Genomic DNA, 13,336 nt, shown 5'->3' on the forward strand with positions numbered 1-13,336 from the left:
TATTCTTGGATGGGGTGATATCCTTGGAGGGGTGATATCCTTGGAGGGGTTAATATCCTTGGATGAGGATAACATTCTTGGATGGGGTGATATCCTTGGATGAGGATACTATTCTTGGATGGGGTGATATTCTTGGAGGGGGTGATATCCTTGGATGAGGATAATATTCTTGGATGGGGTGATATCCTTGGATGAGGATACTATTCTTGGATGGGGTGATATTCTTAGAGGGGGTAATATCCTTGGATGGGGTACTATTCTTGGAAGGGTAATATCCTTGGAGGGGGTGATATCCTTGGAGGGGTGATATCCTTGGATGGGGTGATATTCTTGGAGGGGGTGATATCCTTTGAGGGGTGATATCCTTGGAGGGGTTAATATCCTTGGAGGGGTTGATATCCTTGGATGAGGATAATATTCTTGGATGGGGTAATATCCTTGGATGAGGATAATATTCTTGGAGGGGGTGATATCCTTCGAGGGGTGATATCCTTGGAGGGGTTAATATCCTTGGAGGGGTTGATATCCTTGGATGAGGATAATATTCTTGGAGGGGGTGATATTCTTGGAGGGAGTAATATCCTTGGAGGGGTGATATCCTTGGAGGGAGTAATATCCTTGGATGAGAATAATATTCTTGGATGGGGTAATATCCTTGGATGAGAATAATATTCTTGGATGGGGTAATATCATTGGATGAAGATAATATTCTTGGATGGGGTGAAATCCTTGGATATTTAAAGGTTGTATCTCTTGAATAGCCAATTAAACAATCAAACCACAGGGAAAACTCTGTCTGTTTTATCCTACAGAGCTAAGTCTAAAACTAAAAGTTTGTGATATATGCTTCTTTTCCATTTCAGCCTAAATGCAGCAAAAGTTAACTTCAAACATGTCAGACAGGTAGTTTTAAATCCTGACCATCACATAATTGTACTGGGTAATAGTACATGTCCAGAAAAAACCCTGTGTATATCTTACCTGTAGAACAGTGATCAAATGTTCGTTAAGACTGGAAATGACCTCAGAACTCGTGATAGCCATGGAGTCAGGGAGAGGTATCTTCTGGAACACACCAGGTCCCCCACCAGCCTCCTTAGCAGCTTTTAAATCAGCTTCCAGCTGTTCAATCTGTCATAATTGCAACAACAAAAATAGCATTAATTCATATTGTTTTATACATCAAGAAGTGATATAATTTGAATCTACTTGACTGTATATTGCTATGTGCAAACTTGAACATATTCATTTCACACCAACTTAAACTCTTGTGATAAATATGTAACATCATGGAAAGAAATAGTCTAAATTTCCAATACAGCAATGTAGATTTTGTGAATATATAAAGGTCTGATATCCAATTGCATTTTCTACCTTTTTATAAAAATAAATGATTTCTCTCATTGAATTTTATGTCTAATATATGACTTGTGTTTCAAATTCAAAATGCCAATACTTATTTTCTTACATTTCAGCAAAATACAATAGCAATCGAGAATATTTTTAAATCAATGGCAATCAATTAAGGAAATCTGTTTTAGAGCATACCTTCTCCAAACTTTTCTCCACCTCCATCCTGGCTTTATTTGCTTCGTGTCTCGTCTCCCGAAGTTCCGCCCTGATCTCATCGTTACGCCCTTGAAGATTATCTACCTGTGCTTTTAGGTACAGTGATGTGTCATACTTGCCAATCACACTCTTGGCCTCAATTGCCTGAAACCACCCAAAAAATGTTAAAAAAGAATCTTACATATTAGATGATGATCATGTTATATTGTCTTTCATTATGTCACATACAGTATTATGATATAAAATACCTAAAAATAAATTGTTTTCATGATTAACTTTTCAGAAGAAAATTCCATTCAGTTGTTTTTTTTTAAAGTAAAGATTGTGTACAGTATAAATCTTTAGATCATTGTCATGTAGATGTAAATTCAAACCAGAAATTCATTTCCGTTATCCAGTTTAACACGAGTAAAGTAAAGTTGTAAGTATCTGTGTGACTTACCGCCAGCATCCTCTCTAGTGTAGGGAAGTGCATGGCCTGATCCTCCATACCCTGTTCATCTGTAATTGATCAGTTTACCTTTCAGTAACACATTTCCATTTGATTACTCTTACGTTGTGCTCCATAAATCAATGAACGTTATTTTAGATGATTCATTTTTATCTAGTCTAATCAGGTGGAAGGGAGTTTTTATTACAGTTATAATTTCTAGAATACCTACCAGGTTTGTACTTCTGGAGATTTTCGAGGACCTCCTTCAGCCCGCCTTCCAGTTGTCTGTTTTCGTTTTCCAACTGCTCCACTTTAACCTTGAACTCAGCATTCTCCCTGTACAGTTTATCCATTTCCCGCATATTCTCTCGGAACTCGTCCCCAGCCTCCCTGTGCTGTAGTCATAACAAACATTTCTTGAAGAACACACGAGACATCTTTGAATGAGAGTCTTTAATTTTAAATCAAAATTCAAAGGTAAGCCTGCAATGCACAAAGATAAAAGATGAATGGAGAAACTGACCCTCATCTCCATCTCCTCACTTTCGACCTCCCGTTTAATCTGTGCCCCCGTGGATGTGGCCTCGGACTGTTTAACTCGTGTGGCTTTGAGCTCGTCCTGGAAGTCCGCCACAGCCATCATATCCTCTGCTGTCAGACCCAGGGCCACCGCTCTGTAACAACACAACACATATGTGGATTATCACAAAACGGAATTTCCTATATATACTGCTACCAAATATTTAGAAGAAATTGTTTAAGAGGGACGAAATTTAAATAATCCTGTATAGTCTTAGAGATGGAGCATACTAGGCTCCTCTTAAACTGAAATGGGCCCAGCCACTTTTCCAATTTTCTTTTATATTACACTGCATGAATGGTCCTTCCTATTTTTGATAGGGAAAGGAAATTGAAAAAAAAACCTGATAGACTTATAAAATTGTAGCTGATTTAATGTTTTTGTTGCTTAAATCATTGTAACAGTCCTTCAATTTGGTACCACTAGTTGTGGTATTTTTATTATGACAATTAAAATATGAGTTGATAATAAATCAAAATCAATCTAATATTTTCAAAACTTATATTCACCTCTGTCCTGTATGCTGGGCAAGCTTTCGGATCTTTTTCTTTAAAACGACTCTCTCATCTTCCAGTTTTTCCACCTGAAAATGAAAATATACAGAATGTTCTTAGTGGAGATAGCAAATAGATATTAATTCTGCAATTTTTTCAGATTCTCACAGGGAAGTAAATCCGGAAAATATGATAATTCAAGATATTTTTCTCTACTTTTATAAAAGTTAACAGCAGAATTAATGCAGAAAACATAAGCATGGTGAACAAATTTCTTTTTCAATATCTTGCAATGAAACTGGCTGATTGAAGAGCAGGAGGATTAACCACACAAGAGGAAAAGAATGTTTGTAAAAGAAAATTGGCAGAATAGTAGGATTTCATGAAGCCTGACAACATCTCTATATTTACTACTGACTGTTAAACTTTAGACAAATTATTTACTTCTTGCATACCTCCTGAACCTTTCTGAATTTATTACTAATTGTTGCACTTCAGAGGAAATATTCCCAAACAGCACCTTCTGAACCCCTCTAGATTTACTACTGAATGTGAAATTTCAAGAGATATTCATCACCGGCACTGACTACTACAGTCAGAAGAGATCTTGCTAACTGACATACCTCCTGTTGTAGTATAAAGTTCAGAGCTTTTTCTTCCTCTTTTCTGGTTGCTTTATTTTTTCTGAATTGGGTGAGGTCAAGAGGCTCCCGAGGGTCAAGTCCAAGTCGGTACCGGAGATCCTCATTTTCCTCCTCCATATCATTTATCTTCATTTCCACTTTGTTGATGTACTGTGTCAGCTCCTCGATTTGCCTGTTAGGACATAAACAAAATGTTATCACTCATGAACAGACCTTCCCCGCTGAAACTTTTTCTACCCTCCCGACAAGAAAGTGGAAACAAAAGATGGGCTAAAGTCTAATGCTAAAGTTAAAATGCATGATCACAAAAACTGGGCAAGCTTACTCGTACCAATGGGTAAACTATTGGATAAACCTAAACATTGGGCAAAAACTAATAATTTTAAGTAAGGGTGAAAATATTGCTTGGCCAATGTTTCCCTGTATGGAGTAGATTATAGTAAAGGGTAGTAACGATATTCATAAGAGAATGATATTTTTACCTGTACGGAGTAGTTTGTAGTACTTGGTAGTTACGATATTCATAAGAGAATGATATTTTTACCTGTATGGAGTAGTTTGTAGTACTGGGTAGTTATGATATTCATAAGAGAATGATATTTTTACCTGTCCCTGACTTTGATCTGATTCTTGCCTTCCTTGATCTCTCCGACAGCTTCAGCAAGTCCATACTCTCCCTATAATCCACAAACACGACACACTTAAGCTGAGTGATATAGTCAAACACTAAATCCCTAACTCATCTTTAAAATGATCTTTGTTAAGTATGGTATCTCCATTTGTTGAGGTATAATAGTTAAGACAGGCTGCAATGTCTAAACTCAAGGTGCTGGATCTACAGCTTTCTCAAATCAAGGAGAGTTTCAACTTTTACGTAGGAAATCTTACTTAAAAACCTTGGCTTGCATACATATTGAAATATTATGCTTTGAGTTTTTAAAAATAGGAGTTTGGTGGAAGCCTAAAATTCTCATAGATCTGCCAGTGAAGAAAGGTGCAAACATTAACCCATTATTACATCAATAACTTTTTTTTTATATTTCCTTTTTAATGTGTTATTTTATAAGTATCAACTTTAAGATGAAGAAAATACAAATAAATATGAATATTACTGGTGTTTTACAGGTAAAAACTGTCTATACTTACAGCCTCATACTTCCTCATCCGTTCCAAAGCATCACTGAGTTCTTTGTCTTTTTCTCGTGCATCTCTCTCAGCCTTAAAACAACCATTAGTAAATAGTCTTTAACATTACTGTTTTAATCAGTACTTTTTAACCATTAGTAAATAGCCTTTAACATTACTGTTTTAATCAGTACTTAATAAGTATATATTATATATCTTCACTTTTCATGCTGTTTTCATATTACTGAACTGATGACTCCTGTAATAACATAATCATTGTAGACCTTTTGATGAATTCATTTATAAAAGATATCTAACCAGTACAACTTTTTTAAAAACCTTGAAAAGCAAAGAAATGTTTTATTAACCTGACAAACTACAAATATGTTTTTGAAAATATTCTTATAAATACAGTGATATTAACAATAACAGAAAATACAAAGAAATTTAAAACAATTTGTCATTGTCGTCAGAAAAAAACAGAATTAAAAAAAAAATTCTACAGCTTTTGATCTGACAAAGTAAGTAAATATTCTGATTTTCCAAATTGAATATGTCACTATTGAAATAGCAGGCTTGAACTGCCACTCTCTTTTTAATTATTAAAAAATATTTCGGATGTCAAATTTTTAAGTTTTCGAGAATCCATGTCCATGTTAAAATTTTTCCTAACTGAAGTTATGATCATTTTTTATTATTATTTTAGATACTGATTAAAAACCATTCTAAGGTTCTGGCTTCTGAGATCAGAATAAGTGTATATTTACCATTTTGATATCGCTGTTTACTTCAGATAGTTTTTTCCGTTCATACTCTAGGTCATTTTGTAGCTCCCTTATCCTGTGTAGTTGTCGGTCACCCGGCCCTGCACCAGCTGTTAACCAAAAATAGTCAAAACCAGATTTACCTCTCATGACTAGCATAAAAATAACTGCCAAATTGTAAAATAAGGGGGTTTACACAAATAAATGTCAATTAAATTGACACAGAATTTCTCATGTAGAAAAAGAAGATTTAAAGATACATATTAGCGTGTTTTCATAAGATACAAAATTGTCGTCCGATATCTATAAGGATTTGAATTTACAAAATAGACATAATGAACATGTTATTTTTTCCTGAAATGTTTGTTAATGAATAATGTTAGATTTTAAATTTCAGTCTGTCATCTATGTAAATTATTATGAGAGAAAATATTTCATAAAATATCTGCGATCCACTGATTTTTGTTTGCTCTTCTTAGTGTATTATTCATAATCAATTCTTAACTACCTATTAAATTAATTCATATATCTAACAGAAAATTACATTTATGGAGTTCGTTTCTCAGATCCTCGACCAGGGCGGTATTGGCCTCCATCTCATCCACGTATGCCTTGATTTTCTCAGTGAGATCCTCTATCTGTTTATCTTTCTCCTTAATGACAGTAGTAAGAGCCGCGACCGATGCTTTGTCAGCGTCCATGTTAGCTGCAATTAGCTGCTCTCTCAGGTGAATCGCCTGCTCTTGAAACTCAACAATGGCTTCATCTTTCTCTGATAAAATAGCCTTGAAAAGATTCCATTCAATAGATAATCAGTACAATTAAAATGAAAGTATATTATATATCAAACTAATCTTCTAAAAGAAATAAAACAAGTTTTCATATGTTTACTTCAGCAACACCATGTTACAAAAAATAACACATTTGCAAATTGCAAATTTAAGTTGTCAAGCAACCAATCAAAAATAATATGATCATTGTGTAAGCAACTCTCAAGAAATATAAAAACAACTAATCATTACATGCTATTACAACAATATTTTATCAGATAAGAATTACTTAACAACAATACAAATATAAACCTGACAAATGGGATAATTTGTAAACAGAAGATACCAAATACACTTGCACAATTTCATATTGATAAACAGCATTGAGAAGACAAACCTTCCACTCTTCGATCTTGATGTTAACGGCCACCATGATAGCGTCATCAGCATCTGTCTTCGACTGCACTTGCTCATTAAGATCTTGTACCTGAGAAAAGGAAACATCCCATGATGAAATGTGATATATTTCAGTAAGTAAGACATTTTACTATTGGTCACACGACCCAGATAATGTGATCCAATACATCATGCATCTAAACAGATGATGTGGGTAAGGTCACAATATCATTTAATCATGTTGAAAAAAACAGTCAAAAGTAAAATATTGTCAGGTTTCATTCACATCTTTGCTGAATAAACAACTTATTTTTTTCAACAATGAAAAGAATGAACAATATCAACATTCATTTGTTAAGAACATTTTGGTTCTCCAAAGAAATGAACAAATATCAACTCTTCTGTAACCAACATTTTGTTTATCTCTACGCATGGAAAAATAATAATCATGATGAACAAATTGTTCACCCTGAGCCAGAACACGGTATTCATACCTGGGCTTTAAGGACTTCATTTTCATGGCGGACTTTGTCAGTATCCTTGTCAATCTCCTGCAGGTTTTTCTGTTAAAAAAAAAAAAAACAATCATGTGTCAACACAACCAACCGTAAAGTTTCAGTAAAAATCTAATGTCTGTTATAGTCTATAAGGTTTATCAACATCATCACCCATTACAATAACATGTCACTAATCTATAACATCATCACCCATTACAATAACATGTCACTAATCTATAATATCATCACCCATTACAATAACATGTCACTAATCTATAATATCATCACCCATTACAATAACATGTCACTAATCTATAATATCATATCACCCATTACAATAACATGTCACTAATCTATAATATCATCACCCATTACAATAACATGTCACTAATCTATAATATCATCACCCATTACAATAACATGTCACTAATCTATAATATCATCACCCATTACAATAACATGTCACTAATCTATAATATCATCACCCATTACAATAACATGTCACTAATCTATAATATCATCACCCATTACAATAACATGTCACTAATCTATAATATCATATCACCCATTACAATAACATGTCACTAATCTATAATATCATCACCCATTACAATAACATGTCACTAATCTATAATATCATCACCCATTACAATAACATGTCACTAATCTATAATATCATCACCCATTACAATAACATGTCACTAATCTATAACATCATCACCCATTACAATAACATGTCACTAATCTATAATATCATCACCCATTACAATAACATGTCACTAATCTATAATATCATATCATCCATTACAATAACATGTCACTAATCTATAATATCATCACCCATTACAATAACATGTCACTAATCTATAATATCATCACCCATTACAATAACATGTCACTAATCTATAACATCCATTACAATAACATGTCATTAATCTATAATATCATCACCCATTACAATAACATGTCACTAATCTATAATATCATCACCCATTACAATAACATGTCACTAATCTATAACATCCATTACAATAACATGTGTCACTAATCTGGAATACCTCCCTTGAACATGTACTATCTACAGATCAGAAATGAGGCTGGCAATAGGAATTTTCAGTACATGAAGATTTAGGGTCCAGTCGTGCATGTCCAAAAATAGTTTTCTACAATTCACACACATTCATGTAAGTAACCTTTCCATGAAAACATGTTTAACATTTCTATAAATATGACAGAAAATCTGAAACTATGCATTTTGAGTTATACCTGTAACATTAAGCCTAGTACTAACCCTGAGTTTGAGATTGTCCTCTCGAGTACGATCCATGTCAAGTATGGCTTCCTTCATCCTCATTTCCAGTTCCTCGATCTTCTTGGCATACATCTCATTAGCATCAGTTAGATTCTGGAACAAACATTTGTCTCCATGATGGAACTGTTAAACTACATTGGAGCCCTTCTCCATTAGATTTGTTAGTACAGTAAAATATAACAATGGACAGACTTTATATATAATATCACAAAACATTTTCAACATTTCTACAAACATTCCTAAACAGTTTAGACAGATACTTGTGGTGTTAGGTACCTCCAAGGAATTGTAAATAGAAGAATGTCATATGATACAGTGAAGTCATGTCTACTTGTTCAGTGCATTGCTATATAAATTTCACTTCAATTTCCTTATTTACAAGGATTTTCCTCTATATTGATATATAATTCAACAATATGGATACAAACACATTTTTGCTAAATAAGCAGAAATTGTAACTTCAAAATGAGATTTATACAAATTTATAATCTGTTGTAATCAGCGATCATTTTCTGAAAAGGTTGGTCTTAAAACATACTTGTAGCTCCTCCATAGCCTCGGCCATCTCATGGTTCTTCTTCATCAACTTGTCACGGAACTCAATCTCATCTCCACGCTTGGACACTAAGTTGTCTTTTTGCGACTGCATCTGCATCTTATAATCACTAATATCCTGGCGCAGCTGGTCATTCTGAAGGTCGAAATGATGAAAATGTCAAGGTCAATCAGGCCATTTTTTAAATTTCTTTATCTCATAAGAAAATCATAGTAAGGGGAGATAATCCAAAATTGTCACAGACAGAACTTTGATCTGATATCTTCGATCTGATATCTTACTTTTTCCAATCCATATTGTATTTTGGACATTATGTGAACCATTTATATAAATTAGCTTGTCTCTCCAAACTAACAGAATATACTGCTGGCAAGCATAAGCTTCAGTTGAGTGAAAGTAAACTAGACTAAAAAAGTCTGCCATTCCACAAATTGACTGTCAAGCCATGACACGATCAATTTAACCAATAAAAAAAGTTAAACAAAGGACTGGGAATATTTCACTACCTCTGAGATGGTGTACTTTTCTCTCATACTTAGAAAAATGATTAATAATCGGGACTGAAATTGTTTGGAAGAATCTGTAGATTTTGGGAATTTGTCTTTATTATGAAACTATTTCAACAGAGAATGGGGCCCATTATCTGCCCCAAAGCCCTGGGAAAATCTCTGAAAGGAATTCAATCAGTAAAGTATCCTATGCAATGGGTTAATAAAGTAGGATTATAAGGTTGTAAAATTCCTTACCTCATCTCTCATGTCTTTCTGCATCTTCTCCAGCTCGCTGATTCTCTCGCTGTACTGTAAAAATATACAACAAAGCTCTTCAATACATAAACACATACACAGTCAAGGTTGTGCATAAACGCACGATTTAAAAAATGTATCCTTAAACTTTTTAACAAAAACAATATTTGCAATTGATAAAGGTATGAATGGAGTTATAAAAAGGTCATGAATCATCATTGTCAAGTTAAAATTATAAATTAGTTATAAATAAGTTTTAAAACAAATCAACAAATCAGATTTGTCAAAAACAAAAACAAAAAATTTAAAAAAAAAAGAGAAGACTTTATAAATGTAATGTGATTTGGTTTGCAGAAGAAAATTGTATGCATGTAAAAAGACCAACCTTCTCAGCTGCTCGTTTCTCACTGGCCAGATCTCTCTGCAGATCTTTAACATCTTGCTCCAGTTCCTCTTTCCGTCTCTCCAAGTCGGTTACCTGTTCTCGGAGAGCGCCCTGGGCTCCTCTAGCTGTACCAGCACCAGACTCCGGACCAAATTTCTGAATAAGAACGTGTATCCAGGACATAAAATTGCTACCAGATCTTACCCTTTTAAACAACAGAGTGAAATACTTCCCATGCAAGATGATCCTCAATGGCCATTGGAGAAAAATATAAGCCATCATTTATCATTTTCACCTTTATTTAAATTGTGTCTTAAATATTTCTTTTTAAGTTTTGGGAGACATTTCTTAAATTTTTAAGCAGACAAATGTTATAGTGATAAAAAAAATATTTCTTTTATCAACATTTGATACTAAATAACAATTCAATTTATAAATTAAAAGGTTTTTTAACATAAAATACATGCACTCCTTTTTAAGTACAATTATATACTTATTTTAACCTAAACACAGCAGATATATCCTTACCTCTAAATCTGAAATCTTTTTCTTCAATTTTTCGATTTCCTTATTTTGTGATTCCTCTGTAAAAGATAAATAGCAGCAGAATGTACATTGCTACCTCATTATCATTTCTCTAATTGAAGGTGGGGTAAGGAGGGAGCTGATCACGACAATATCCTCTCATACATTTAACCATGTTATATGACACCTTCTATTAATTATTGTAATACAAAACAAAAACTATCGTTTTCTGAGAAGACTAAAATGTTCAAATTAGGCCAAGGTTATCATTTTACAACTACTGGAATTACTTTAAAATAAGTGGTTTGTCCAGTATAAAAATTCCTGACAGAAAACAATGGTTGGTTAAGCCTGTATGGTCTCACCCTTTTTCTGTGATTCAACTGTCTCTTTCTCAAACATCTGTATGGTTTCTTCAATCGATTCATTTTTTGTTTTCATCACAGTTTTGCTGATTTCAAACAGTTTTCTGAGTTTTTCTGGATCACTTTGGTCAGAAGGATTATACTGAAATGAAAATGTTCTTTCTGGTTAATATGTCCGACATTTAGGATTGTGAAAGATTTTAGACTGGAAACAGATAATAGATATTGACCGGTGTGGCAGTTGCATATTTATTTCTTGCACAAACTTTAAATGGCACTTATACCGCGGTATCAATGACACTGCCTTTAATTGCAGTCAATTATCATCCTCTGTAGATTCAAATTAATTAAAACTAAGCATGGTCCATCCAATGGAACAGCCCCATGATTATTATAAGGATTTCACAATAATGCCATTCCATCAATAGCATTAAAAATGTAGTTATATCAATGTCACTTCTTTCTATTATAATGGAATGTAGCTAAATTCACACCTGATGAAATTGTTTCCAGGAACAGCAAAAGTTTTAGTTTTATTCCTTGTCTCATCCTAATGTGATTATTTTTCAATGTCTTTATTTTGGATAACTGCTTAATCTCCCTTTATACCAAATCTCTATCATTTGAAATGTTTGTTTACTGTCAAATCTCTCTAAAATGTTGAAATTTCATTGGACAAAATGTAAATGACAGCAATCTAACCAAGTTTTGATTTGAACAAAAACAATTTTAAACTGAAATATACATGACATTCAAATTCAAGTTGGAATTGTCAATATTCCAGAGTATTCCAGTTAAAGATAACTTACTGCTACAAAGCTTTCATAGAATTCCTCTATCTCATCCTCAGAGATTTTCTCTGGCGCAGCTGCCATTACTCGGTCCCATTCCAATGGCGGCATCTTGCTTTTTTACCTGTCGATAGATACATGTACAATAATCACATCAACTTCAAGTTCATTTTGTTCATTGAATTGATAATAAAATGTGCTTCAAAACGTTTTATTTTCCATTTCATTTTATTAGAAAATAGGTAGATATATTTCATTGATGCACATGTAGAAGTTAGTAGGAAACACATTTTATTCTTTCTATCAATATCTTTTTGATACGCATCACAATATTATGAGTTATATAAAACTGTAGTACAACTAGACTTGGCTTTATGGCAGTGGTCAGGTAGCTATATAATAGATGAATGGTTATAAGGGGTCATTCACAGTTCATAAGTCCCATGCCAGTTGTTGAATTTTCCGTCTCCTTTTACATTTGGTACGTATATATACCAACTAAATTTAAATTACCCACAGAAGGTGGTATAAGGTATTCTGTGTCAATGGATTTTTGAGGGGGATGCTATAGCTGGAGGCAGCTGGTGACCAAGCAATTCAAATGGTTTGAGTTGCTGTATATAGGTTGGATGTTTAGGGTACGAGTCCAAGTCTGGTTATTGCATTTTCACCTCTCTAATATAGTAAAGGTTATGCCAAATTGCTGCCACAGATGGTGAGTTAGATCACTTAACTGGTGAATATTAGGTATCTAAGTACACTAAGTTTACTTTAATCAGGAATGTAAATTACAGTGTCAAATGTCAGATTGGGTTTGCATGTTTGAGTTTGCATATCAAAATTATTATTTCAACTGATCTATCACATTAGGATACAAAATGTATACTGTATATAGGCCTATACTGTAGCTACTGCACTAGCATAACAGTACCTTTCAACAGACCAATACGTCTAGGAGTCCCATAAGTATTCGTGTACATTTCATGTTCTAATACTTTTTGAATAGTATACATCTAGTCGTTTACTTTTTATATAGTAACATCACATGAGCAGTCATATGCGATCTCGTATTTTTACTATTTTCAATTTTGTAAAACATGTTGAATCACGACTCATCGCTTTCTACCTGACTGTGCTGATTAATCGACTGTAGGTGGGGGTTTCTTATATCTTCATCCCAAACAGGCGCTGATAGTTGCAATGTCTACCACTCAAGCCTAGTTTTGAGTCGTCTTCTCTAACTAATCATCAATAAAAGCGAGCGATTAGTTTTCAAGTTTGAAGAATGTCCGCCATTTTCGGTGTAAACATTGTTAGACGCGAGTATCAACACAATTTTTCTTCTGTTCGGTACTTACTGGATTCTTTCATCTACGCTGTGGGC

At 33.7% G+C, this 13,336-nt stretch overlaps 1 protein-coding gene across 1 annotated transcript in view; it reads right to left on the reverse strand.

Moving 5' to 3' along the window:
- The window catches only part of LOC117327710 (centrosomal protein of 290 kDa-like), a 50,306-nt gene extending 37,036 nt beyond the window's left edge, over positions 1–13,270 (reverse strand). The window contains exons 1-21 of the mRNA XM_033884828.1: positions 13,079–13,270; positions 11,971–12,076; positions 11,162–11,303; positions 10,800–10,855; positions 10,272–10,427; positions 9,887–9,940; positions 9,123–9,275; positions 8,564–8,677; positions 7,270–7,338; positions 6,777–6,866; positions 6,154–6,394; positions 5,613–5,719; positions 4,867–4,938; positions 4,327–4,397; positions 3,700–3,892; positions 3,092–3,165; positions 2,526–2,676; positions 2,232–2,397; positions 2,012–2,070; positions 1,549–1,713; positions 982–1,131 (exon numbers count right to left, since the gene is read on the reverse strand). Of these exons, the coding sequence (XP_033740719.1) occupies positions 982–1,131; positions 1,549–1,713; positions 2,012–2,070; positions 2,232–2,397; positions 2,526–2,676; positions 3,092–3,165; positions 3,700–3,892; positions 4,327–4,397; positions 4,867–4,938; positions 5,613–5,719; positions 6,154–6,394; positions 6,777–6,866; positions 7,270–7,338; positions 8,564–8,677; positions 9,123–9,275; positions 9,887–9,940; positions 10,272–10,427; positions 10,800–10,855; positions 11,162–11,303; positions 11,971–12,063 (2,376 nt within the window). The 5' untranslated portion in view covers positions 12,064–12,076; positions 13,079–13,270. The remainder of the gene's footprint in view (positions 1–981; positions 1,132–1,548; positions 1,714–2,011; positions 2,071–2,231; positions 2,398–2,525; positions 2,677–3,091; positions 3,166–3,699; positions 3,893–4,326; positions 4,398–4,866; positions 4,939–5,612; positions 5,720–6,153; positions 6,395–6,776; positions 6,867–7,269; positions 7,339–8,563; positions 8,678–9,122; positions 9,276–9,886; positions 9,941–10,271; positions 10,428–10,799; positions 10,856–11,161; positions 11,304–11,970; positions 12,077–13,078) is intronic.
- Between the last annotated feature and the right edge of the window lie 66 nt (positions 13,271–13,336).

The sequence above is a fragment of the Pecten maximus genome, chromosome 5, assembly GCF_902652985.1.
Source record: "Pecten maximus chromosome 5, xPecMax1.1, whole genome shotgun sequence".
Taxonomy (NCBI): Eukaryota; Metazoa; Mollusca; class Bivalvia; order Pectinida; family Pectinidae; genus Pecten; species Pecten maximus.